The 24,113-nt window shown below is 43.7% G+C and overlaps 9 protein-coding genes across 9 annotated transcripts; 4 read left to right on the forward strand and 5 right to left on the reverse strand.

Annotated features, from left to right (window-relative positions):
* Nucleotides 1–471: 471 nt before the first annotated feature.
* Nucleotides 472–2,382, forward strand: EAE98_005313 (uncharacterized protein). Its single transcript, XM_038952935.1, has 2 exons — nucleotides 472–1,245; nucleotides 1,302–2,382. The coding sequence occupies exons 1-2, from the start codon at nucleotides 572–574 to the stop codon at nucleotides 2,116–2,118; spliced, it is 1,491 nt and encodes a 496-aa protein (XP_038810777.1). The 5' UTR covers nucleotides 472–571; the 3' UTR covers nucleotides 2,119–2,382.
* Nucleotides 2,383–2,727: 345 nt separating this feature from the next.
* On the forward strand, nucleotides 2,728–3,930 carry EAE98_005314 (uncharacterized protein). Its single transcript, XM_038952936.1, has 4 exons — nucleotides 2,728–3,020; nucleotides 3,088–3,118; nucleotides 3,211–3,637; nucleotides 3,687–3,930. Exons 1-4 carry the CDS (start codon nucleotides 2,904–2,906, stop codon nucleotides 3,724–3,726), a joined length of 615 nt encoding a protein of 204 aa, XP_038810778.1. The 5' UTR covers nucleotides 2,728–2,903; the 3' UTR covers nucleotides 3,727–3,930.
* A 627-nt stretch (nucleotides 3,931–4,557) lies between these two features.
* On the reverse strand, nucleotides 4,558–4,928 carry EAE98_005315 (uncharacterized protein; the record flags this gene model as incomplete). Its single annotated transcript, XM_038952937.1, has 2 exons — nucleotides 4,558–4,765; nucleotides 4,864–4,928. 2 exons carry the CDS (start codon nucleotides 4,926–4,928, stop codon nucleotides 4,558–4,560), a joined length of 273 nt encoding a protein of 90 aa, XP_038810779.1.
* A 582-nt stretch (nucleotides 4,929–5,510) lies between these two features.
* On the reverse strand, nucleotides 5,511–8,597 carry EAE98_005316 (uncharacterized protein). The gene is made up of 6 exons (XM_038952938.1): nucleotides 8,229–8,597; nucleotides 7,910–8,163; nucleotides 7,733–7,850; nucleotides 7,428–7,685; nucleotides 7,278–7,376; nucleotides 5,511–7,224 (listed from the first exon to the last, which is right to left on the reverse strand). The coding sequence occupies exons 1-6, from the start codon at nucleotides 8,336–8,338 to the stop codon at nucleotides 6,162–6,164; spliced, it is 1,902 nt and encodes a 633-aa protein (XP_038810780.1). The 5' UTR covers nucleotides 8,339–8,597; the 3' UTR covers nucleotides 5,511–6,161.
* Nucleotides 8,598–8,880: 283 nt separating this feature from the next.
* Nucleotides 8,881–9,495, forward strand: EAE98_005317 (uncharacterized protein; the record flags this gene model as incomplete). Its single annotated transcript, XM_038952939.1, has 2 exons — nucleotides 8,881–9,326; nucleotides 9,384–9,495. 2 exons carry the CDS (start codon nucleotides 8,881–8,883, stop codon nucleotides 9,493–9,495), a joined length of 558 nt encoding a protein of 185 aa, XP_038810781.1.
* Nucleotides 9,496–10,029: 534 nt separating this feature from the next.
* On the reverse strand, nucleotides 10,030–11,077 carry EAE98_005318 (uncharacterized protein; the record flags this gene model as incomplete). Its single annotated transcript, XM_038952940.1, has 2 exons — nucleotides 10,030–10,413; nucleotides 10,478–11,077. The coding sequence occupies 2 exons, from the start codon at nucleotides 11,075–11,077 to the stop codon at nucleotides 10,030–10,032; spliced, it is 984 nt and encodes a 327-aa protein (XP_038810782.1).
* Nucleotides 11,078–12,021: 944 nt separating this feature from the next.
* On the reverse strand, nucleotides 12,022–18,020 carry EAE98_005319 (uncharacterized protein; the record flags this gene model as incomplete). Its single annotated transcript, XM_038952941.1, has 3 exons — nucleotides 12,022–12,662; nucleotides 12,716–14,915; nucleotides 14,964–18,020. 3 exons carry the CDS (start codon nucleotides 18,018–18,020, stop codon nucleotides 12,022–12,024), a joined length of 5,898 nt encoding a protein of 1,965 aa, XP_038810783.1.
* A 1,026-nt stretch (nucleotides 18,021–19,046) lies between these two features.
* Nucleotides 19,047–20,728, forward strand: EAE98_005320 (uncharacterized protein; the record flags this gene model as incomplete). The annotated part of the gene is made up of 3 exons (XM_038952942.1): nucleotides 19,047–19,136; nucleotides 19,190–19,768; nucleotides 19,820–20,728. 3 exons carry the CDS (start codon nucleotides 19,047–19,049, stop codon nucleotides 20,726–20,728), a joined length of 1,578 nt encoding a protein of 525 aa, XP_038810784.1.
* Nucleotides 20,729–21,211: 483 nt separating this feature from the next.
* Nucleotides 21,212–23,080, reverse strand: EAE98_005321 (uncharacterized protein; the record flags this gene model as incomplete). The annotated part of the gene is made up of 3 exons (XM_038952943.1): nucleotides 21,212–22,375; nucleotides 22,427–22,537; nucleotides 22,592–23,080. 3 exons carry the CDS (start codon nucleotides 23,078–23,080, stop codon nucleotides 21,212–21,214), a joined length of 1,764 nt encoding a protein of 587 aa, XP_038810785.1.
* Between the last annotated feature and the right edge of the window lie 1,033 nt (nucleotides 23,081–24,113).

Raw genomic sequence — 24,113 nt, forward strand, 5'->3', positions numbered from 1 at the left:
AGCAACACAATATGCCCCAACTAGTTGACACATCTCCATCCTGTCCGCAAGGAGGTCATGATATAGCTGCAAGTCGACCCCGACATCTTGTAGCAGATAAGCGTAAATGGCGGTGTTGCATGAAACGTTCAAGATCGACAACTTACTGGCCGGAATTGCAAGAGAGGTCATCGTACGCCGTATGAGATTGGAAATGATCGGCAAATTGGTGAGAAAAATCATCTAGCAATATTGACCCCTTCACTTTCTGCCAATTCTGAAATGGATATCAGAAAGACTTGCTAAATAATTTTGGTGTAATGGACCACGATGCACGGGGTAGAGAGAGAGAGTGTGTGTGTGTGTGTGAGAGAGTGAGAGAGAGGTGAGAATTTGATAGGACAATGTAGGTCGGCTTACCTTAGCACCTCATTGGTGGCTCAACCCCACCCAAAAATGATAAGCCGAGCACCTCATCTGCTATCACGACAGAGACACCCCCATGTTCAAAAATTAATCGCGATTACTCACATTATCATCATGGCGTTTCGTTCCATAACATCCTTCAGGTTCATTTCAACGTCTTGTCGAGATGGCAAACTCTATCCCTTCCTCTAGCTCTGACGCTGCATGTAGTTCCGACAATGATACCGAAGTTACTGACAGCAGTGCTACTACCTATGCTTATCTCGCCGATGACCCTGTACATTTCTCTTATCGGGATGGTGACCTTACATGGTCAGGAGCTGTAGGAATTGATGGCGGCATATCTGGTGGGAAAATCAAAGGAGAAGATGTGATCTGTGTTACTGAGAATGAGGGACCCAACGGTACTCTGGGCTATACAATCTTCAGTCTGCTTCCAACAGAAGGAGGAACTAAAAAACTTCCATTCGAGTTGAAGACAACATCTGCCACCAACCTCCCCCAAGAATGTCTCGAAAGTTATTTGATTAGGAGTTTGCCGACATATCTTCGCTCCGCAGAAACGCAAATATACGTTTTGATCTCCACGTTGTCTGGGACAGGGTTGGCGCCAGACTTTTACGACACTGTGTTACACCAAGTTCTCGGATCTATCGGATTGCCGGAAGGAAGCTACACCTTGATCAGAACAGATAATGCGGATTCCGTAAAGGACTTTGCAAGCTCAACATTGCTGGAGGGCGCAAATAAGGGTAAAAAGCAATCGATATTGATGTTAAGTGGTGATGGTGGGATGGTGGATACAATAAATGGATTGCTTGAGAGTGGAGAGAAATCAAGGTGGGCTTCTCCGCACACCCTATCTGTGCTATTCACTACTAACATCTTATTCACAGATCGTATGTAAAACCGACATTATCTCAACTTCCTCTTGGAACAGGAAATGCTCTCTTCCATTCGTTGCATCGGCCTTCTCCGATCCCGTCAATATATATACAGGGTCTACGTACATTACTTCATGGGACCCCTTTACCACTTCCAATATTCGGTGTGAAATTCTCTCCTGGGGCACGAACCATTACGAACGAAGGTCAAACAGAGACACCACTCACAAACAATATTGTCTACGGGGCAGTTGTCGCGAGTTATGGCCTCCATGCAACTCTAGTTGCCGACAGCGACACAGTCGAGTATAGAAAACATGGAGACCAGAGGTTTCACCTGGTAGCTGGTGATTTGTTGTTTCCAAAAGATGGAGCTCTACCACACGCTTATAAAGCTTCTGTCACATTGACCAGATCTGATGGTACAGAAGAAGTCATACAAAGAAAAGAACACGGATATGTTCTCTCAGTACTTGTGTCCAACCTTGAGCGAACTTTCACAATATCTCCTGAAAGTAAACCCTTGGATGGCCAATTACGAGTCATACACTTCGGAGCTGCAACTGGTAAGCAAACAATGAAAGTAATGGAAGAGGCATACAAAGATGGAAATCACATTGGTATGCAATGGGATGAAGATGGCCAGAAAGGGGAGGTTGGATACGAAAGTATCGAGAAGCTTAGGATAAATTTTGAGGAATCCGGAGATGGTTTCAAATGGAGACGATGTTGTGTAGACGGGTTGATTGTGGGCGTTGAAGAGGGAGGCTGGATGGAAGTTGAAAGGTTAAAAGGCGAAGGGACATTGGATGTTGTGGTTGATTTGTGAAATCAACCAGGAGTCCAAATTAGAATATCATGTTGCTCGTGAAAATAGATCGCTTAGCGGATTAGACGATTAAGGGCGGTTATTTCTGGGAGCATTACGTGTTGGGATTAGACGTCACAATGACTGAGTGGCAGATTTTAGATTGAAATAGTTAGCCTGGAGTTTTAAGTATAGCATCTTACTATCTTACATATCATATTTCGCATGTCATCTCTTTCATCACTTGTCATGTATCTATATGTCAGCAATTGCTTCGGTTTTCCGAAAAGCCGACACCCAAAGGCCCGTAGTCATCCATTCTCCACGGATCTTTGGTCAATTCTTAGTTCTTGAATTTGGTAGTTCGGGTCGGGTGGTAGTGGAATGTACAGCAGTGAGTCGAAAACACATGGAGGCAAGAATTTTTGAAAAGGCATGTCTGTCTTGTTGATACCGGCGTTTAGAACACGATAGTCAATCAAATCTTGCTCAAACTAGCGCACTCATCTGAATTACTGATACAGGCGTTTAGAACACGACAGTTAATCGAATCTTGCTCAAACCAGCGCACCGATCTGATCCATCCAAAGACCAACTCGCAGCCGATTGGCCAGGTGCGGCACTGATGATACGATTCTGTCTTGGTTGAAATAGATGTCCTCACAGGGAGAATTTTGATAACCTCGCTTTTCTCTCAAACACTGGTGGCTATCTAGTCTTCTTCTTTTCTTTCACAGAGCCCAAAGTTCTTACATACAACAAACTTGTACAGCGGAAAAGCAAAGTGACACGCTGATTAAGTAAACATGAACATGGGAACATCAAGCATGAGCATAGGAGGTGCGACGGCGACTGCAACCGGGACAATGACTGCAGTGACCACCGCTGCGGCTATGGATATGGGAGGCGGATGTCAAATTTCTGTGAGACACATCAGTTACTTTCAATTTTTTCGAGTATCATACGAATTATCTAATAATCTTCGTCTAGATGCTTTGGAACTGGTATACCATTGACTCGTGTACGTCAAGTTCTCTTCTACCTTTTATATCTGTGGACAGATTCCAAAACTATAAACTATCATCTGCGTCAGCATTATTGACAACTCTGTAGGTTTTATCTCAAGCACATGGCACATTACTTCGAATGGAATGTTCGCTGGCTCTTGCATTGGCGTGATGCTACTCGTCATGTCACTAGAGTTCCTTCGTCGAGCGTCAAGGGAATACGATCGCTTCATCGTCCGTCAAGCACGAAATCAACATCAGTACATCCAGTCTAACGCAGAGATCAATCCCAAGATAGACGGATCCGGCCCTCAGTCAACTCAAACTGTCGTTGCTTCACAAAAAACTACGCAAAGCTTTCGACCAGATCTCTGGCAACAGATAATCAGAGCACTCTTTCATATGATGCAGTTCGCAGTTGCATACTTCGTTATGTTGCTGGCTATGTATTTTAATGGATACATCATCATCTGTATCATAGTTGGAGCTTTTCTAGGTGCTTTTGTGTTCAGTTGGGAGCCGATAAATTTGAGGTTAGCTATTTTCGCAACTCGTTTGAAAAACGACCTAACAATTGAATAGATCTAAGGATAATGAAGAAGCAACCTTCTGCTGTGGTTAGTGAAGTTGTTGAAAGACTGAAATGGTCAACTTAGATCGGATTCGGTGGCAATGTGTGGAGGTGTAGGGGAACGAAGTTGAGAAGTGTCAGGAGTTGAACATGAATCAGATTCTAGAATTCAATGTTCGTAGTGGAATACCAATAGAAACTATGATAGAAGAATCAGTGAATAGCTTGCAACCAATCACACCTAGAAGGTCTATTTAGGCAAGTCACTAATGACCTGTAGACATATACCAGCAACAATCAAATCTAACTCATGTTATCTTTACTTCATTCTGAATATTTCGTTTTCTGGAGAGTCAGAGAATTTATAAAACAACTGGTTCTAATGCGCCTGCGGATTATTTGAAGATATTTTATCAATGTTGAGCCACAGCTTGATTCTCTACGACCGACCTTCAATTTGCATCACGAAAATGATATCTCATACACCAAATCTTTCAAACCAATCTGTAACCTGCCTCCAACCACAATTCCAAATACTGAGCTTTTTCAAAAATCACCCCAGGCCCTCATCAATAGGTTTTCGCCATCAGAAAAACTACATTCTCTTTCCACTTCATCACAAAACTGGGAGGCCGAGTGGCTAGAAAACAACTTAGAAGCCCAAGTGTCAGAATGCTATAATCAAGCACTGCATATAAAACCAGTATTAAAATCCAAGAAGCAAACCAAAATCTGCCCTCAAAAATGAGCAATCGGTTCTTGACATGATTTCTTGACGTAAATAGAGACTTCCTCACACAAACACAATAGTCAAAGCATATGAAGTTGATGCAACATAGCACGCAGCTCGGTTTTGCGTACGTGCAAAACTACAGCTGTGGTTCAAATACCATGGCCCTCGACTTGGATGAGAAGGATCACTGTAATTGGGTGATCTCTGGCTGATACAGCTGATGACCAAAGAAAACACACGCAGCTGAGCAGATAGACTTGTGTTCGCGTGCTAATAGAAGTTGCCAGTGCTAGTAGTTGTCTAGTGAGGAAAAGACACAGTGGGAATATTCCGGCTGCGAGATTGGACTCAGTATATCTGACCTCAAATTCTTTGTCAGATATTTTCTTTAATAATCAAGAAGAAAGGAGGTATGGATTGAGGCGTGCCGATTGATAAAAAAGAACACAACATACCGTAGAGACCAGATAAAAGGAATTTCTGGCGATTGCAGGTACTTTGCATAAAAGTAGATGCGCATTTTAGGGTCCGAGTTAAATCTGTGTTGTCTACCTTCTTCCCAGAGAGCTTTTGGGTAACATCGGGATATCCTACTAGGAGTAAACTGATGATGATTATAATGAGTTGAGCTTCTATCAACATGAAGTATACTCGTACTTTTAGTTTGTGCCAAGGCATGTCTCATTCACAGGGGAATTAAAACTCGCTTTGCAAGTGGTAACCTTATATAATGAGGATCCATGATGAGGTTACAGAGAAGTGGGACTATCATCCTGAGCGTGCAGCTCATCACTTCAATATAAGATTTCTTCGCCAACAGTCTTGTCTATCACGGCTACTGGCAATAATAGGATATCAAGTGACCGCAGCTTTTTCAGTAGGCAATCTCGGTTACCTGTGATTGGAGCATATTTGAGTGCATTTCTAGTACAAAGACGTCAAAAGGATCCTGCCAAGCGATGCCAGAAACAATTAGGCATGACAGATCATATTATACTTTTGCAAGTACAAGATAGATAACCGTAATGTAATAGTGTGGAATAAATTGCACCAGATTTTACTTATGTGATCTTTGATTCTATCATTCCTTGCCCTGACTTTAGAGAGATTTCAATCTCTGAAAACAGAATGTCTCGAAAAGTCTCTAGAACCGCATAGTTGAGTCGGTAGTGTTGGCAATTCACTACATTAAGAGAAAAATTTCGGCCCAAGATTCATCAAAGGTTCCTCTTCTTTGAGCTATTAGAACTAGATCTGTTTCACAAATTTTAACACAGTTACTGGTTGAACATGCTCTTTGATATGTCTTGATAGTAGAGATAAATTACATACAACACCGATAAGAAGTATCAGCGGACTTTAAGACAATCACGACAGCTATTGAAACATGGCACACGCGTTACCCCACCATTATCCAGTCGCGGGTTGTCAGAAGCAACACCTTCTGCATCTTTAGAACAGTCCATAGGGCATGGGAGTCAGTATCAGTAGGTCAAATAGCTCATAATAAGATATTATCATAACGAGAGGAGATCGTACTGAGAATTGCAAAGTCGAAAATGATCGAGACTTAAGGGTTGGATTAAGTCAGTGTAAAAAAATACCCGCATATACAGAATCCAATGACTGTTGTACTGTAATGATCATCCTCAATTCATCAACAAGAAATGCCCTTACAAAGTGAGAAATCAAGCAGTGAATGATATCGACTACTACCTAGTCACATACACCGAGCTTGCCAATCCATCCTCTCTTATGCCCACGAGAAGTGTTCGGAATATAAGTACACCCCACCAGAGCTCGGGTTCTTGATAATACTCAAGTTCTCTTTCGCAACAGCATTGCGGATATCATCTTGCATCGTAAGCGGCCCGCATATGAAGACGCCCATTGTATGTCCTGTTGTCCTCGCTGCGGCGGCTTCTTCTCGGATAATTGAAGGTAGATCTGGGCGACCGCGCACTTCATCTTTCGATTCACTTGCGTCGGAGTTTCTAGACGCTCCTGTATTCTTATCGATGACGTCTTTTTCTGTCGATATGATATTGGGCCTTTCGAGCTCAGAAGCAGATTCAGTCGGAGGTTGCACCATAGGCTCAGCTTTGCCAGTCAGATGTACCTCGACACTTATGTCTGTACCTAGCGACTGGTAGTCCGATAGCATATTGTTAACGATTGTATGGAACCATGTACGGGTCGCTATGTCTCGTGTTGATAGTATGAGCCGCAACGATCGAGGACGGCGAAGGTCTCGCTGACATGGTGGCTTGTCAGAGGTCTGCTTATTATCTTTTGTTTCGTCAGCTAGAGGTTCGGGAACCCCCTTTAGAGAGCTAAATCGCAGGAATTGCTCGACAAAAGGTAGCATCCATCCAGCTCCTGAGCCACCAGCAACCACAACAAGACGATCGCTGTTAAAGTACTTCTGATTATCTATACCACCATAAGGACCATCAACCAATACAGGTACCTGTATACCTGGGCGTTTTATTGCATGATTGTACAGCCTTGCTGTAAAGCCTCCTTGATGACGGATGTAGAAAGTAATCTCGGACGGTTTATCAAGTGATGTAGATGGTAGCGAGCAGATGGTAAATGGATGAGAGCTTAAAGCATGGATACCGAAGCTGCGAAACCGCAAGAAACAATGTTGTCCCGGTTGCCATTTGAAATTGGCTGGTGTTGTAATACGTGTAAATCCATTATCTTCAATGAAGATTTCCGCTTTCTGATGCGTACCGTACTCAAACAAGGTCCTAAGCCATGGATACGTCCAACAAGGTACGTACACTGCTGCTGTTGCGACAAAATAGTCCCTACCAGTTTGTTAGGAAACTCTTGAAGATATAATTTGCTTCACGGAGCATACCATGATGTTAGTGTACCGCTGCAGTGCCAGAAAAAGACTACCATGAATACTACAGCCGATAAGAAATGTGTTGCTTTGAAAAACTCATAGCCAAGATTTCTAGTGAGTGATTAATCGTCTGTGGAATGTTCTTATGTCAAGGTTGCTTACCGAATGGGACCACAGGATGCAAATGTGAGCCACGCCTGAAAGACAAGCGCAACAATGCCAGTCCAATATTCGAAGATGTTACTCACAGTGAACTGATTGACCATATCCCCATTATGAATATGCCAAACAATAAATGGAAATGTGTGCATCAATGCCAGGATGAAGAAAGCATATGCAGTCCACCGGTGAAAGACCTGGAGCTTCTCATATGGTACTCCGGTCACCATTGTTATCCAGTTCGTCTTGGTTGCAGTCGCACTATGCATAATCAGTCTGGGTTCCCATAGTTGATTAGATGAGCGTACTAGACAAAGGGCATACAAGCTAACGCCAGCCAGCCAGACCTGGTACCTAATGGCGGCGAGTTGCCCCAAACGGTGTCCGTCCCCGGCCAGTAGTATGGAGATGGTATCAAATCCATGCCTTCAGAAGAGGTCAGTCCATGTATCTTTCTACCAATTGCAGATCAGCATCGCACTTACAGAGAAAATATGTGGTCCCTAAAGCTCCTAAGAATAACACTCCCACAGGCGCAGAGTTCCACCTTAGACCTTCGATGCGAAAACCTCGATATGATAGATATCGAACGAATGCGACGCCCCTTCGCCATATCAAAGGCTCAGACCTGTGGGACAACGCAAGGACTTGTGTCAAGACGTAACCGATTGTGAAAATGCCGATAACGCACATAAAGAGTGCTACTGTTGGCAGCGCAAATGTCCAGTCTGCTACATACCTAGTGTATTTGTCAATCAAACTTCTTCGTGCTGAGTGGTATCTTGTAGAAGGTGTATAACTCACCAATTGCGCCATGGTTCTTTGTAATACTTACACTGGTCGGAATCGAAGCCTTCACAATCGAAGGCCCGACCAGACTCGAACATAACAGGTTGATATATCCATGCAGCCATTTGATCTTAGTTTTCTTTGCGACAATGTTAAAGCTGTCTTGGTGGTTCGTCCCCTTGACCTAAAATACTATGGATTTATTCACAACGTTCTTGGATCATGAATAGCAAAAGCTTAGAAACTCAAAGGATATGATTGCCAAATAGCATCGGAAACTTTCAAGCTTCCAAACCCACTACATTTGGAGAATAACGACTCGTCCCACGCTCGGCCACGTATATTTAGCGAAGGTAACAATTAGTTAATCGAGTTTTTTAGCGCGCGTAATATCTTACTCAAACTCGCGCAAATCGATCAAATCCCCATTTCGAGACAAGTCCCGTAGACACTCACCAATAAAAAGAGAGATGTTAGGGAATTTGAGCAAGTTTTCTTCCGAATTAGGAAGATTCATCAATGAGCTACGACAGGGATAACTGGGTAAACGGTATTAAGTCGGGATTGGGCGTCTTACGACGGATGATAATAAGAATCTCTAAGCAGTAGAAAAGAAGCATCTGTTAAACGCTTTGCAAATTCGAATGATTTGCAAACTCAGCCAACTATGGAAATGTCAATGCCCAGCTCAACAGGCTCGATGGCCATGTCAATGTCACCAACCAGCACAATGTCAGGCATGTCGATGGCCAGCTCAACCAGTTCTTCGATGTCAATGTCCTCCGATAAAATGATGGGTATGGACTCTATGGCAATGACATTCTTCACCTCTTCAACCACACCTCTTTACTCAATGGATTGGACACCGAGCACCACTGGCCAGTACGCAGGCACATGCATCTTTTTGATCGTATTTGCGGCAATCTTTCGAGCACTGGTGGCTGTCCGAGTCCACTTTTATCAGCTGTTAGCTGCTGCCGATACCCGCCGCAGTGGTGGTCTAATCCATGAACCACATCGGGAAGAGAAGTCGATTCGGCGCCAATGGCAGGCAAGAGAGGCAATTTTGCTAGGATTGATTGACGTCGTACTTGCGGGCGTGGGATATTTACTGTATGCAGTACCACTCTCGGAACTTTGTTAGTAATAGATATGCTAACAATATTTAAGAATGATTGCGGTAATGACCATGAATTTCGGATATTTCCTTAGTGTATTGGCTGGCGTTTTCGTCGGGGGTGTTTTGTTTGGTCGTTATCTTGCCGAGTCATCGGCGCATTGAAAGGGAGTCTCCAGGCTTGAGATTACAATAGGTCTCCTTTAATGGTGCTGAGGCTGATGACACCGTCTCAGTACAGTGATGCCATGCGCAAAAGATGGGACCCTTGAGATGGCCAAAGGCCTGATCATGGCTACCTGCGAAATACTTCAAGTATTAGGGTTTGGCACTATGTATTCTCTCACCATGAGTTCTTAGCCTTCCACGCTTCCCACTTAGGAATTCGATGAATACTCTTCTATGGCTCGAAATGACTGCAGAGAGTACACATGTGCTTTGAAAGCGATAGTAGAACTCTAGAAATCTTGAGTAATAAATTGATTCATTTATCTAACGAGATGTCTACCAAGCAAGGCGATTGAGATTTCTCTTTTCATCAAATATTTCATTTATTGCATCGCAAAGCATAGAGTAGCGCCCTCAAGTTTCAACTCGCTTCAAATAGAGAAATTCACTCCCAGTTGAGTCCAAAGCATGCTCACAAACTTGCAGGCACAATCACATTCGTGATAGCTTATCCATCGCACTCATGAATTGCTAATTCGCGAGTGTGATAATTTGTCCACCTTCCCAAGTCTCTCCAGCCTCCAATTTTTGCCATCCACTAACAGATCCAGCTTCGACACAGATCATGGTTCTCCATCCGTCCTTTGGAGCAAAATCGCCGATATCCTTGGCGTCGATCCAAGGGTTCCAAACAACAACTTGGTTCATGTTATCTCTTGCGACTGTGTATTTCTTTTTTCCTCCCTCAGAAACAATTATTTCGGTGGATGGACCGCCGGCAGGAGTGTAGACACGATCGGTTTTGGCAGAGATGGTAAGGGGTTCGGTGGGAGCGGTGTTTGTGGAAATTGGTTCGGTGAGTTTGTCGACATATGTAGCATTCTCGAGACCTGTGATGGAGATTTGGGAGATATCCTGTTGTTGATCGCACATTAGCATATGACGTCGTTTGCGGAGAGCTGAGTGTAAATAAACATACCTGGATCTTCAAATAAGTGTGCATCAAGATCTGGAACTCCCAAGCTGTAGTACCCTCATTTCTAACCACCATACTCGTTCCAAGACCTTCTCTACTAAGTGTAACACTATAAATCAGACCAAACTCGCCACCCCACAACTTTCTTGTCTCCTCAGGTACGTTGCTAGCACTCAAACCAAAGTCCAACTTCACACTGCTATCACCACCCTCTTGTCCCTTAACGGTACTGCTCTCACTAGTACTCTTTCCCAAAAATTCCCATCTACAGTTGCGCGCAAAACCATGTTGAGGTAAAGTATCAACACCCTTCGCTTTACCTTCCTCGCCCTCTACCTTTCCGAACACCGGGAACACTAGAGGAATACCACCACGCACAGCTTTTGTACCATCTAGCACCGCTTTTTCGCTAAGCCAGAGTTTTTCAGTTCCGGCAGCATCTTTCCAGCTTATGATTGTGGCGCCGTAAAGAAGGATTTCGACTGATTCTCCGGTGGGGAGAACGGCGGAGACACGGGAGTTGGAATGAGTGGTATTTATTTGAGCATGAGGTGCGAGGCCTGGAGTGGCAGAGAGAGCAGATGGCTTCTTGGGTCGGTCCATTGTTGAGATTGTTGCGTGGATGATTGAGTTGGGAATTGTTAGATCAAATGAGGGGTAAATTGATCGATGAAAGAAGCTAGGTATGGATGAGATCTTATCAACAAGGTGGGATATTTCGATGTATTTATACTTCTGTGTGTGTAACTGCAGGTGAGATGAAACAAGCGTATAGTGCAGTTGTACCAGCTGTGTATAATAGGCTGAAAGAGGAGTATCTTATGAAGTTATTCAGGTGCGGTGTAAAGTGTTGGAGTGAGGGACGAGTCTTAGAGGTACCAATTGACGGGAGTTACCTAAGACAATCTAGTCCATCTCACCAAAATGTGGGATGTAAGCGAGAAACCTGAAACAAGAAAGAATGACCAGGGTATCCAGGATGAAGGAGCTGAAAATAGATCAGCGGCGAATGGAAATCAGACTAAAAGTGGGGCTGATCATCAACAAGGACTAGATCAGGCTAAATGATGATTGGTCTAGGAATTTATGTATGGGAATGGACAAGAGGGCATTTGAGGGCGAAGAATTTGAAGAGATACTTCTCTGTGTATGAGGAGGTGTATATGATTTGGTTTCACGTCCGTTGACGAGGGCTGAACAGATTAGATGGAATAACACCTAGAGGGCAAAGATCAAGGGCGAATCAATATCAAGCTGAGACTACAAATACATCATTTCCTTACCGATCATTTGAAGACTACTAGGTGATATGGGCAAATCTTATTTGTTCTTATCTATAAGATCTAATTCATGGTTAGTTTGAGACTCAGGGGAACTGATGAAATAAAAAGTGTTCATAGGTGCAACATAATTGGCAATATTTCTGGTATCTAAGCTACAAATTATCCACCAAAACTCCTCCATGCAATCATGTCATGTATGTCTTCATGTGACATTTGTTAGCCAACCACAAGCCAAAGCAAAACGCCATCTCAATGCAAATGTCCTCAATCATCAGCTGATTGTCTTCCTCGCCTGATTGCTCCATACAATTGGGCTTTTGCATCCATAAATATATCCTCTACTTCATTTCCTTGCTCTCGATTAAGAGCAGCATCCCCAAGATCTTTAACTAAGCTCAGCAGCCTCTCCTTTATAGTTTGGTATGTGGGAGCGGCTGTAGCAGGCTCTACCATTTCCTCCTGTTGATCGTCGTTGGCTTTCTGTGATCCGAACTCCATCTCCTCAGCTATTTGCGATTGTAGTAAAGTTTCCTCCACAAAATCTAGCTCCAGTTCATCGACTTGCTCAAGTGCTTGACTTGTTTGTTCCACATGTTCTGAATAATCGCGAGTGATATCGTCAACAGCTTCAGTGCTAGAAACTGGCATGGTAGGGCGGTCGTTGGCGATAACCGACGAACCGGTTTCAGTGATATCTGGGACAGAACTGAATTCTCTCGATGCACTCATGCTTGAATTGTTCTCAAGAATACTCTTAGCTCTTGACGATCGTGTACTCCTTCGAGTGGCTCGTTCAGATCGTTGAGATTGAGCAGATTGGGCTTCAGAAATACTGTGTGTTGCAACAGGCTCTGGTGTCTTCGCGGGACGACCCTTTCTCTTCTTTATTGGTTGCACTGATAAAGCTGTACAATCAATTAGTATTATTTTTTTCACATAAAAAGAATATCACACATACCAGTTTGAGATACCTCTTGTCTGCCAAGCACCGCACTATCAACTTCGAGGGTCTCGTCGAATTTTCTCTTCTTCGCTGGAGTATCACCATCACCATCGCCTACAACTTCATTCTTAACCTTAACCTTGTTTGGCGTACTCTTTTTATTGAATGTCTTTGGACTCTTGTTTGTATTGGTTGGACGCACCTGCTGCTGCCCTGCATGAGGTACTGCACTAATAATAGAGCCAGAGTCAGAGTCATCAGCCACGGATCCATGTAACGTGTTCTCTTTTCCATTCCTTTTCAAAAGCTGTGGAGCCGGAGTCTCAGGAATGACAGATTGAATAGCCGATGATTGAGACACAGGGCGTATTGGAGACCGACGTTTTGGGCTCGGAATTTTGCGAGTGGGCTCGGCATGAACAGAGACGGTAGCTAATTTTGCAGATGCGTGAGTTTGACGAAGAACTCCACCTTGATTTCCAGCTAACGCCCTATCCACAAGTTTTGCTAGTTTGATAAAGGTAGATTCGTCAATATCGCTCAGAGGAGAAGAACTGTTGTTAAGCATAGGGTTTGTCATCGACAACTCTTGTATCCTGGGTGGGAGTCCTCGTGGAGACGATGTAGCGTCTTCGAAAGTCTCGTCATCGCTTGTGGGTCTGTCTGAATGTATAACACTTGGCCTAGTATCAAGATCATAACCCTTTGAGCTGTTTGGCGCTGGCAGCATCGCTGCTGCACCACGTCGGCTTCGTCTTGGGGTGGATGGTAGGATTACCCTATGTTTTTTAACTGGATCCATAAAGGTCTCAGCAAGTTGGACACTCGAAGCTTTGCTACTTCTATGGTCAGCAAATATTTGCCGAAGCTCTTCATCCCTAGCCTGCTCTTCGCTACTAGTAAGTTCAACGGTTGCGTCCATGTCTTCATCCAGATCTGAATCTCTAGGCGAGCTTCTGTATGTAGACATGGTTTGGCCCAAATCGAAATCATATGGGTCGATTTGTGTAGGAGCATTGAATGAGAGATTGGTGGTTTCATTGTTGTTAATCTCATCCGGAAAGTTATTAGGAAACGAGGTGACATTGAATTCGTCGGAAGAAGAGGGGAGCATCGAAGTACTTTGATACATTGATAGAAATGACGGTAGAGTCGACTGCCGAATGCCATTCTGGCCTTTATTTACAGCGTCTTGCGGCACATCATTCTTTGGATTAGCTTCGGGTGGGGAGGACGTGATTGCCATATCACTATCTCTAGGTAATTGTATCTGACGCTTTTGTGAACCAACCGTTACAGCTGGCGAGGAAGAAGGAGAGCGAGAGACATCTTTTGACAAAAGCACACGACGTGCTGGAGTGGGCGATGATGTTAGGAACGTATCCTGGTTTTCGACAATTTTAGTATCGGGCGTGCTTTGCCTTTCACTATTGGCTGGTGTTTCTAAGAGCAACTTTGAAGCTGATTGACGGGAAGGTAGTTCAAGGTCGTTGTCGGCATGCTTGGGAGTTAGCTTGGAGCTCAGGTGAGGGCTAGACCTGATGTCTGAGAACATGGCTGCTTCTTCAGCTTGTCTCTCTCTGACCTCTTTCTGCCGTTCGGTCAAAAGTTGTGAGTCATACGTTGTTTCCGAAAAGGGAGAGGAGCCAGCAATCGCTTCGAATTGAATTTGGGAGTCGTCATGTCGTAACTTAGCAACGAAACCCTTCTTCCTTGACTTCCTCTTCCCAGGTTCCGGTGTTGTCTCACGAGACCTCTTGCGAGATGCCGCCTTACTGACTTCAATAATAACTCGTGGAGATGAATCTATCGATTTTTGCTGGTGTGCTTGAATCACACTGGACGAAGGAGCTTTGTTCGGAATTTTTGGTAGATTGGCTTCATTGGAGATGTTGGTGTCTGTCTGCGTATCAAGAATATCGAGAGGTTGCCTATGATTGTTTGATATTTGATTTTCGGAGCTTTCGGATAATGATGCAAGGGAGAGGTCCGTGATCGGGAGGAGTCTAGACAAAACTTCTTTGACCAGGGGAGGATACTGTAAGTCACCCTTGAAAGAACCAAATGCATCTTTCCACATTTCTATGGCTGAGTTTGCAACATAAACACGCTTACTTCCCAAGCCAGCGCACAATAATGGCTCAAGATTGTTCAACAATTTTGATAGATCAGTAGAACTCAACAATGAGCAGATCTTATTCCAGAGAGAATTAACCTACGTAGTTAGCATTGCTATTTGATTGATCGGGAGACACCAACTTACGGTTCGGGATAAATCACTTCCACCATGCAGTTTTGCCTCTTCGTCGCTTATCCAGCAAATGATCCCATTTTGTAGTTGAGTCAAAGTTTCGCCAAACAAAACTTTTGGACATCGTACTAAAAGCGCTTCAACCTCACTAAGAAGACCACATATAGTGATATGATCATTGGATGAAAGCTCCGTATATGAACATCTTAAGCAACGAGAAATATATTGGTATAGTTGGGAATACGGATCGAAGATGTGAATTTTTGGACCAGCAGTTGCACTTCCCCAAAGACGCCTCTGAGCTGCGTCCAAAGCTTGTCGGTCTTTCGGATATGATGCTTCTTTGACTAGGATTTGGCAGTATGCTACTTTATTACCACAATACTCGTCATCCGGTCGCCAATTTGAGACCAATGTCTTGGCTATTGGCTCAATAACAACGATAGCTCTGCCTCCGTGCCCCGAGTCAGTGGTCGCAGAGGTTACCAAAGCTTGAAAGAGATCTTCCCATCCTTTCAAAGGCTCCTTTGGTGATAGGTCAATCCCGACGTCGAGAATTCTTGCAACGCTGCGATATTCAGCGCCAAGAGGACGAGAATCATGAATGGTGCTAGTCACGACACCGTCGTCTCGAAAATTTATCGCGGCTGTAGCAAGTTTTGCAAGAATTGACCAAAGAGTTCCGCACGACTCAGTATTATCCGTTGGAAGAATTTCTAGAAGGTCCTTGACCAAATCCATTTTACCCTTACTCGAACGTCGGGCTTCGAAAAAGGGCATAAGTATGGCTTCAGCCATTTCTGAAAATTTTACATCATGCTTAAAGCCGAGAGGAGGGCTAGAAATTAGAAGGAATAGATGATGAAGTGGTGATCTAATATCGCCTTTTGTTTTTCCGGGTCGATGTGAAGGGGTTGCAACGACAATGAAATCGTCTTGTTGCCCCATGGATAGGAGCCTTTCGGTAAATGGTAATACCCCCAAACCACTTATAGCAATAGTTACAATAACTTGAAAGCTAGCCAAAAAGTTTGCTTCGTTTTTCCGATGAAATGTCAATGTATGCAAGCCATCTGGTCCCTTTTGCCAAATTTTGTACAATGTGCTGAAAAGAAAAGCAAGGCATGACATGGTATCATTCGATGTTTTCACCTCTTTTGCCGCTGCGGATGAGATTGAGAAAATGTAAGTTTCCCAAAGAAGTGATATTCTGCTTTTGGGGAGAGCAAGCTCCCAAAAAAGCAGCTCCATAAGTGGACTCAGAACAGAGAAGACTCGAGATGCACTTTTACGTAGCCATCGCGGATCAAGTCCTGGAAGCTCTCGAGGTGTGACAGCATTATCATTCAGAGCTCTGGTTGGTACCCAGGGTCGTTGGGTATGCGCATTGAACAAACCACAAAGGATATTGCACGCGTCACCCAAATCCTGCTTAGCCAATGCGGGATTCTCCACAAAGTCAGTGGGAATAAGTTTATCCCGGACGATCTGAATTATATATGTGTCCCAGAATGTATCAAGCTGGGCTTGCGTTGTATTTGGCTTCACCGAGTAATAGAATAAATTGCAAATACTGCTCAGAGTTGACTTGCGATGCAGGTTGTCGGAGTTTGAGATTTTACGAACATCTTTTCTTGGAAGTTGTAAAATCAAGGGTTGGCTCAATGTGTTAACCATACTGAAAGAGACCTTTTCCTCTAAAGTTATTACAAATACCATGCGGTTCCACGCCAGATTTGCTGCCAATTTTGTGTTTTGGTCACTGGAATTGAAGCAGACTTTGATCACGTCAAGCCATATTTTGATAAAAGCCCAGTGCTCTAGCTGTTTAGGTCGGGCACGGAGAAATAATATGACGGCCGCCCAAATACGTGGTGTGGAGCTTGAAGGTTTCTTTGCTATACTTCGCAGTCTATCGGCAAAAAATTCGACATACTTGACATCCTTTCCATCCGATCCTTTGAAAATCTCTGTGACTTTTGAAGATATTTTGCTCTCCGTCCCGAGTTCAAGGCCAGCCTCTTCACCAAACGCAATAGCAGCAGTCTGTATATTTGAATAGCTGTTGAGCATATCGCTGAAGAGATCTCCAAGCCAATCTGAATTGGAAATCATGTGAGCTCTGGATTGCCTAAGAAAAGTTCGGTAGATGTTGATGCGCTGTTCTACGATGCTTTTGCCTCGCACATAATCCTCGATGTTGTGAATCGCAGATATCAATTTTGTAACCCTATCAGCTGTCATGATCCTTGCCGAGAACTTTTGCTGTGCAATTATAAACATCAGATGCCTGACAATCTCCTTTGACATTCCAGGATTCTCAAAAGTCTTCAAGGCGTAGTCCACAATATAGCCATTGAAATCGGGGGTCAGCATATCTGCGATTGACTTCTTGTAAAGAAAGCTAGACATGAGTACTAAAGCCTCTTTCGCAAGTTGAGTATCAAGAGCCCCAGTTTCAAGCTTGGCATTTAGGTCCCGCTTTATGAATTGAAGTATCAAGTCCATCTTGTCTGACAAAGCCTTTCTATCCGGAACATTGTCGCAAGCCTTCAAGGCGCCCGATAAGGTCGTGTATGCATCTAGCTTTGATCCCCTGTCTTTCCCAGCTAATTGTTTCGATATTGATTCCAACATTCTAGCATCCAGTATCAGAGGTTTTGAGGTTAATGTCGTGTCGTCACCTTCGGAAGGCACAATATTTTGTGTAGGGTCAGGAACATGGTGTGTCTTCAGTATTGATTTCGTCGCTTTTCGCTCCGCTGATGGTGTCAAAGGCGATAGAGCTTGTGCAGATAGTGTCTTTCGATCGGTGATAATTCTAGGAGGATCTTTGTAATCGTACTTTTCGGACCAGCCTACTTTCTTCCTGGTAGTCGATGGTGTACTGATGAGATCCGCAGATGAGTCTGGAGTATTTATTTTAGGCTTTCGAGGTGATTTGTCTTTTGAATTCAAAAAGAATCGGAACCAGGGATGTCGAGGCTCACTGGATTCAGGCTCAGTGGGAGTTGAAGGTCTCGGCTCAGTGTTAATTGATTTTGCAGTAGTTGAAGATGGCGGTACCATGGCTGCAAGATCGCAGCTATCGTGAAGATGAAATAGCAGCTGTACCGAAACCCATCTTCTATTCGTTGAGAAGATGCTTGAACACCGGAAAGGTTTTTGGTAATTTGTAATTTGTCCTGTAGATACTCGCGTGGTTGGAGAATATGACTTGGTGAACCTAGCCAGTGAAAGTTAATTAGGCAGAAAACGCGACAAACTCCCAGCGCGCGTCAAAAACCACTTTAAGTATTCACCGCTTTTGGCGAGTCCGACTGATTACTAATGCATCCGACACATCTACACGTGTTTATGTACCCAACACTTCCGATCTTTTACAATCTTGAGAGCATTTGCGAGAAGTCTTGGAGCACCGTATATATCCATTTTCATTTCATTTCTAAATGACTATAATAGGGCGATAAAAAGCTTGAAACAAACTGTATAAAATTATTAGCTGCATCCCGAGTAACTTAAAGTCTAGTAAGATTGGTCACTTGATTCTGGTCAGGTCAGGTCATGTGATATTGGTCACTGATGAACCTACACCTCATTGAATGCTATATTCTCTTATGTTTCTCAGCCGTATTGATTCATTTATCCTATGTATTACCCAGTTCACTTGACTACTTCACTTACCTAGGTAGGTAATTAAGGTTACCTGGTATGGTATGGAATCAATACAATCGTGAGATCTCCAGCTCCAATCATGTTTTCATTAAATTATGAGTACATGCATAACTTTTATGGGGACTACCTAGGTAGGTAGGTATACAAGGGAACGAATTCACTCTCTTTTGTAGGGGGAGAGAAATGATTACCTAGGTAGCTGGAGGTACTTGAATCTCTCAAAGTCTTTACTTTACTTTCCATCAGATGTTGAATATTTTGTTTCGGATTGTAAATTGTTAAATGCTCGATTTTGAATAAATTTGAAAAGCATCTCAAATAAGATATCAAGTCGAAGTGTTACGCATATTCACGTCGCGTAACCTTTGAAAGAGTGAAAGTAAACAAACAGTCACTTATCTCACACCAAATCGATCAGACATGCCACGATCAAAAAAACCTTTGGCTGAAGCAACACCCAATGCATCGATTCCTTCTAAAGACCGAGGCTCTATGTTGCCAATCATGGAAGTAAGTCATACACATATGCAAGTTGTATCCTCATTCATTCTAACAATAAACAGGCAAACAAAACCAAAGATGATGATACTGCGGTCGATTTCAAAAAATATGGTCATTTGATAGACATGGAATTGGAGCGTTGTCGTCTAAGTCATGAGCTGTGTAAAGAATGGATGGCACTAGGTGTGACTGAAGCATATCATGATACATTTTTTATGTATATGGATCCAACCAAAGCACCGGATTATACCGTCCTGCGCCGAGACATACAAAAGTTCATTACAAATGCACTTGAAGAGCAGAAGAACCCTCCTCAAAGAGGTTCGTTTGTATCGAGAAAACCCGAGAAAGAGATTCCTGGAAACAAAAGACCTGATGTGGTTAAAGTAGGAGGTTCATCGCAAAGCTCCGACAAATTACCAATCAGTGAGAATGCCGAGACTCAGGATGATCGCAGTATCGATAACGGTGATTTGGATGAAGAAATTGTGTCAAAATCGAGTTCTCAAGCTGCAGGTAAAAGGTCCAATGGAAGAGCTACTGGTAGCCGGCGCAATCGAGCTGAAGATAATGAGAATGCTGTGATCGAACCCGAGAACACCACAACAATTGCGTCGACCTCTAAATCCAACTCAAAATCAGTATGTATTTTAGTCACACCAATCATCCCCTCGTTTATTAACATTACATAGACAGCCAAATCTGTCCTTACGGACCAAGAAACAAAGCGTTGCCGCGAAAAGCTCAGAAGCATTCTAATGGCAGACGAAAAGGGATTTGGGAAGGAAGACAATAAATACACTCCTTCAGCAGTCCAGTTCGAGTTACAAATATACCGCAATGGCTTCATGGGATTTGGTTACAAACTTTGTGACTTAATCGGCGTATCGCAGGAAGATTTTGATGAGTTTATGGTTTCCGCCTTTGGTATGTCCAAAGAGGAGGGAAGTCAGAATGAAGTTTGTCGAAGAAGTTGGGACTTGCTTCGGGAATTGGAAAAAGAAAGAAGAGATGGGGCTAGCTCGAATGGAAAAACTAAGCAAACAAGTTCATCAGGGACTAAAAGGGCCCCAGATGGAGAGGAAGAAGGCTTCCCAAAAAAGAAGAAAAGAAATGTTCTGAACGAGGAAATAATGGATGCTATTGCAAACATTGGGCTGGATGATGATGAGGATGAGGAGTATGGTGCGATGGAAGTATACGATACTTGCGACTCGCTTCGAGAAAAAATCCAGGAGTATTTGGATGAAACAGGTGTCAGTCAAGCCGCATTTTGCCGCGCACTATCGAAATCACTGGACGACCAGAGAGTAACACCCGCACAGCTCAAATCCTTCATGTCAAAAACCGGACCAAAAGCTGGAAACACATCTCTGGCATTTTATGCAGGCTATTGCTTCATGGAAAAAGTTAGACTTTTCGAAAAGAAAGAAAAAAGTGAGTTTCGGTTGGAAATGGAGGATATCTGGGATGGTACTCAACCAATTACCTACGGACGTGCGGGATTTGATATTTGGACACAAGAAAGTCAATTCGTCCTTGGTTCTGCGACTTCAACATTGGAGATGGATGAGTATGGTGTGATGCATTACTTTGAGTGATTTTGGACAGTCATCCGTCGTTGGGAGCTTTTTTGGCGTTCGCTGGTTGTTTCCTGGTGTCGTAATATTCTGGAAGTGAGGGTTTGAGGCGCATAGCAGGAGAAGAGATAGCGCATGAGGTTTTGGTGGAATTCAAATGACTTGTATTACGAACTCATCATTCAACAATGGTGGACAATCGAAGGTATGCGCAATATAGGGATATCAAATAAGATTTGCTTTTTATTATGTGGATATTGTATGTCATGTATAAAGGCTATCAGCAAATATTAGCAGTCTCCATAGACCAACAGTGTAATATCACAATTGAACCCATCCAAACCATATCATATCATTATATCCTTCCAAGAATCCAATCATACCACATCACCAAATCCAATCCCCATAATCCCCCTTCCCAAACCCGCTATAAAAAAATGATCAAAAAAGAAAAGAAAAGAAAATCTTAATTTCCCCCATCCCCTCCCCTCCCCCAAAACCAACTCAACTCATCGCAAATCCCCACCTCCCATCCACCCCCCTCTCATACCTCACCAAGACCCTCTTCTTCGCCTCCCTAAACGCCCTATTATCCACTCCCCCGCTCACCCCAAAAAGCGCATCCGCAATTGGTCGCAACAGCAAACTCATCCCTATATACGCATCATCCCCCACCTGCACGGAATTACTCCACACGGCGACCACGAAACACATGACAAACTGCACCAGGGGGATAAGAAATACGATCAGCAGGAAAAAATACGTATGGTTTATGCCGAGGGCGAAGCCCGTGTGCGGCTCGAGTCCTTGGTAGGAGGAAGAGGGGTTGAAGGCGGCGGCGAGGGAGAGCGAGGTCAGTCCGAACGCGGTGATTTGAGAACCGATCAGAGAGGAGTTACCGTGCATGGGGGTGCCCCAAATGGTTTTCTGCGGGTACGATGAGGTTTGTTGGTAGTTCGTATCGTAGGTGTATCCGGTGTTTGCGATGGCGGCGGCGGAGACCCACGACATGGCGTCGCTGATGTAGGAGATGTTTTTCTCGTCGTGGAGGGTTTTGGAGAGGGTGATGTTGCAGCTGTAGTACCATTGCGTGTTGATGTCGCTGGTTTCGAGGGCTTGAATTACGGAACAGCGGGGAGTGTCCGGACAGAGATAGTCGCCTTCGGTGAAGAAGGTGGTGGCGTTGGGAGCCCAGGAACTTATATAGATGGGATTGATGTCCGGGTTGCTGGTGTTGAGATAGCCGGTTGTGTCGTTGAAGTGTGTGACTTTGTAGGAGGAACAGGAGTAATTCATTTCGAGAGTTCGCTTGGTGTAGACGCTTAATGAACCGGTTTTCTGGGTGGATGCAGAAGAAGAAGATTCGGTGAATACGAAGACCATTTTGTTGTTAAGTTGGTCTTGCCATATGCTATAGTTGCTAGTGAGTCCTTGGTAGATGTCTCCTTGGGCTGGAAGGTCGTCAATCGAGCTGCCGATTCCGAGATTCCAAGCTAAACCCCCATAAGCGTGAGCTGTGTATTCTTCATCTTCAAATTGAGGGTTGGTGGTATTGGAGAAATGTCTCATATTTGGAATTATAACATTGCCGGGTGTGAATAGATAACTCTCTGTGCTGGTATCGAAACCATATGTTAGACTGATAGCTGCAATAGCTGCTTGTACAAACTATCATCCATTAGTTTTCTTCCTCTTCTAATTAGGAATACAATAGCCTACGATATTGAATATCAACCACGAAATAGCCATACCGAAAACCAACGGTCTCTTGGAAACAAACGCCAGTTTTCCAAGACCCATCAAACTATCCGCGTGTAAAGTAAGATCAAGCTAACCTTCCATAAGCAATTGCTCAAACATCGAAAATGCAGAATTTCCACCTACTTCATAAAGATTTCTCTTCCTAGCATGTAAAATTGCCCAACGCGCATTCAACGCCATATCTTTCAACGAAGTAGCAATATTGATGCCCAGAGCAATACTAATGCCCGTGGTAATCGCATTGAAAATTCTCTTGGAACTTTCCGTCACCGTACCCTTCTTATTCCAATACCTCAACGCCAGTAAATAAGCAATACACAATACAAGCGTAATCAGCCATCGTGCCAAGCTTTTCAACAAGATATGCCAAAACTGTTTTCCGGTCTTGGATTTATAAGGCACGGTGGTAAAGGATTGTTCGGGTTTATGAAAATGACTTTCGAAATGTGAATAATTTTGCTCGTGAGGAAGTAAGGTGGCGGCGCTGTTGGAGTGGGCAAGATTACTACTGGAGGTTTGGGTGGGTGGAGAGGGACGGAGTGTGCTGGTGGATGTGGGACTGGTCAATTCGATTTGGGGAGAGGTATTTATGGGATCGTAAGCATGTGACATTTTGATCGTTCGGATACCACGATGGGTGATGAATTTCTCTCTTCCAATACTTCGAACTTTGAACTTGGGATTTTGAGAACTTAATAGTGAAACAGAATTCTCATCAACATACGTAAAAATCCAATAATGGGATTTAAAGGAAATATCAATCCAGTAGGTAATCTTTATCTCAGCCCTGGGATTATAAGGTTCAGTATTCTACCCATAGATAAGACGAAAGAATGCGGCTCTAAAATGGATCCTTCGCTGCACAATGATATTTTAGGATCTGACATTTGATGTGATTGGTCTATTCACGATGCTTCGAAGGATTCTGCAGGGATTTTGGTCTCCAGCTGAATGATTTGGACGACCTTGTATGCACGCCGAGCGTGCCCAGAGGCGGCCGCTCGTCCGCATCTTATATGATACCATGTTGCTTGCTGACAAGTTTTGTTGTCATTTCGAAGAATGGGATATTGAAGTTTTGAATATCGATCGGGTGTGCTCGAGCGGTGTTGTATTCGTAAATTGAAAAAACATCGAGATTTCTGCATCGTGGTACAAGTGGTGGCATTGAGGCACAGCTTGCTGACCATATCCATGATCTACCTAGTAGGTTACTACGTTTCATGTGCGTGGTGGATAAGCTATCCTTGTTTATAACTTTATCCGGACGCCATATGATTGTGATAGAGAATATTAGGGGGCCGAGGGGCCAAAATCCCTTTCACGTATCAGAGATCTGCTGTTCTTACAAGGAGTTGAATGTTGTTTCTAGATTTTTCACGTACTGGCCAAGACAAAACGGTCGAGTGATGTGTTGTTTGATTTAACCGGGGAAGCATAGAATACTGCAGTATACCCATACGGCTACGAACAGAGAGTTACAACCCCTCTGCTAAGAAACCCAGATTATTGGTCCTTTTGTAGTTTACTATTTTGTGGTATGTAAATCTAGCTCCAAAGTTGCTTCCTTGCTGGCAGCATAAGTACCTTTCGAGCACATCTCAGTTTGTTTAACGCTGAGCTGGATTGTCAATTCTGACGAATT

This window comes from Botrytis deweyae (genome assembly GCF_014898535.1).
Source record: "Botrytis deweyae strain B1 chromosome Unknown BDEW_010, whole genome shotgun sequence".
Taxonomy (NCBI): domain Eukaryota; kingdom Fungi; phylum Ascomycota; class Leotiomycetes; order Helotiales; family Sclerotiniaceae; genus Botrytis; species Botrytis deweyae.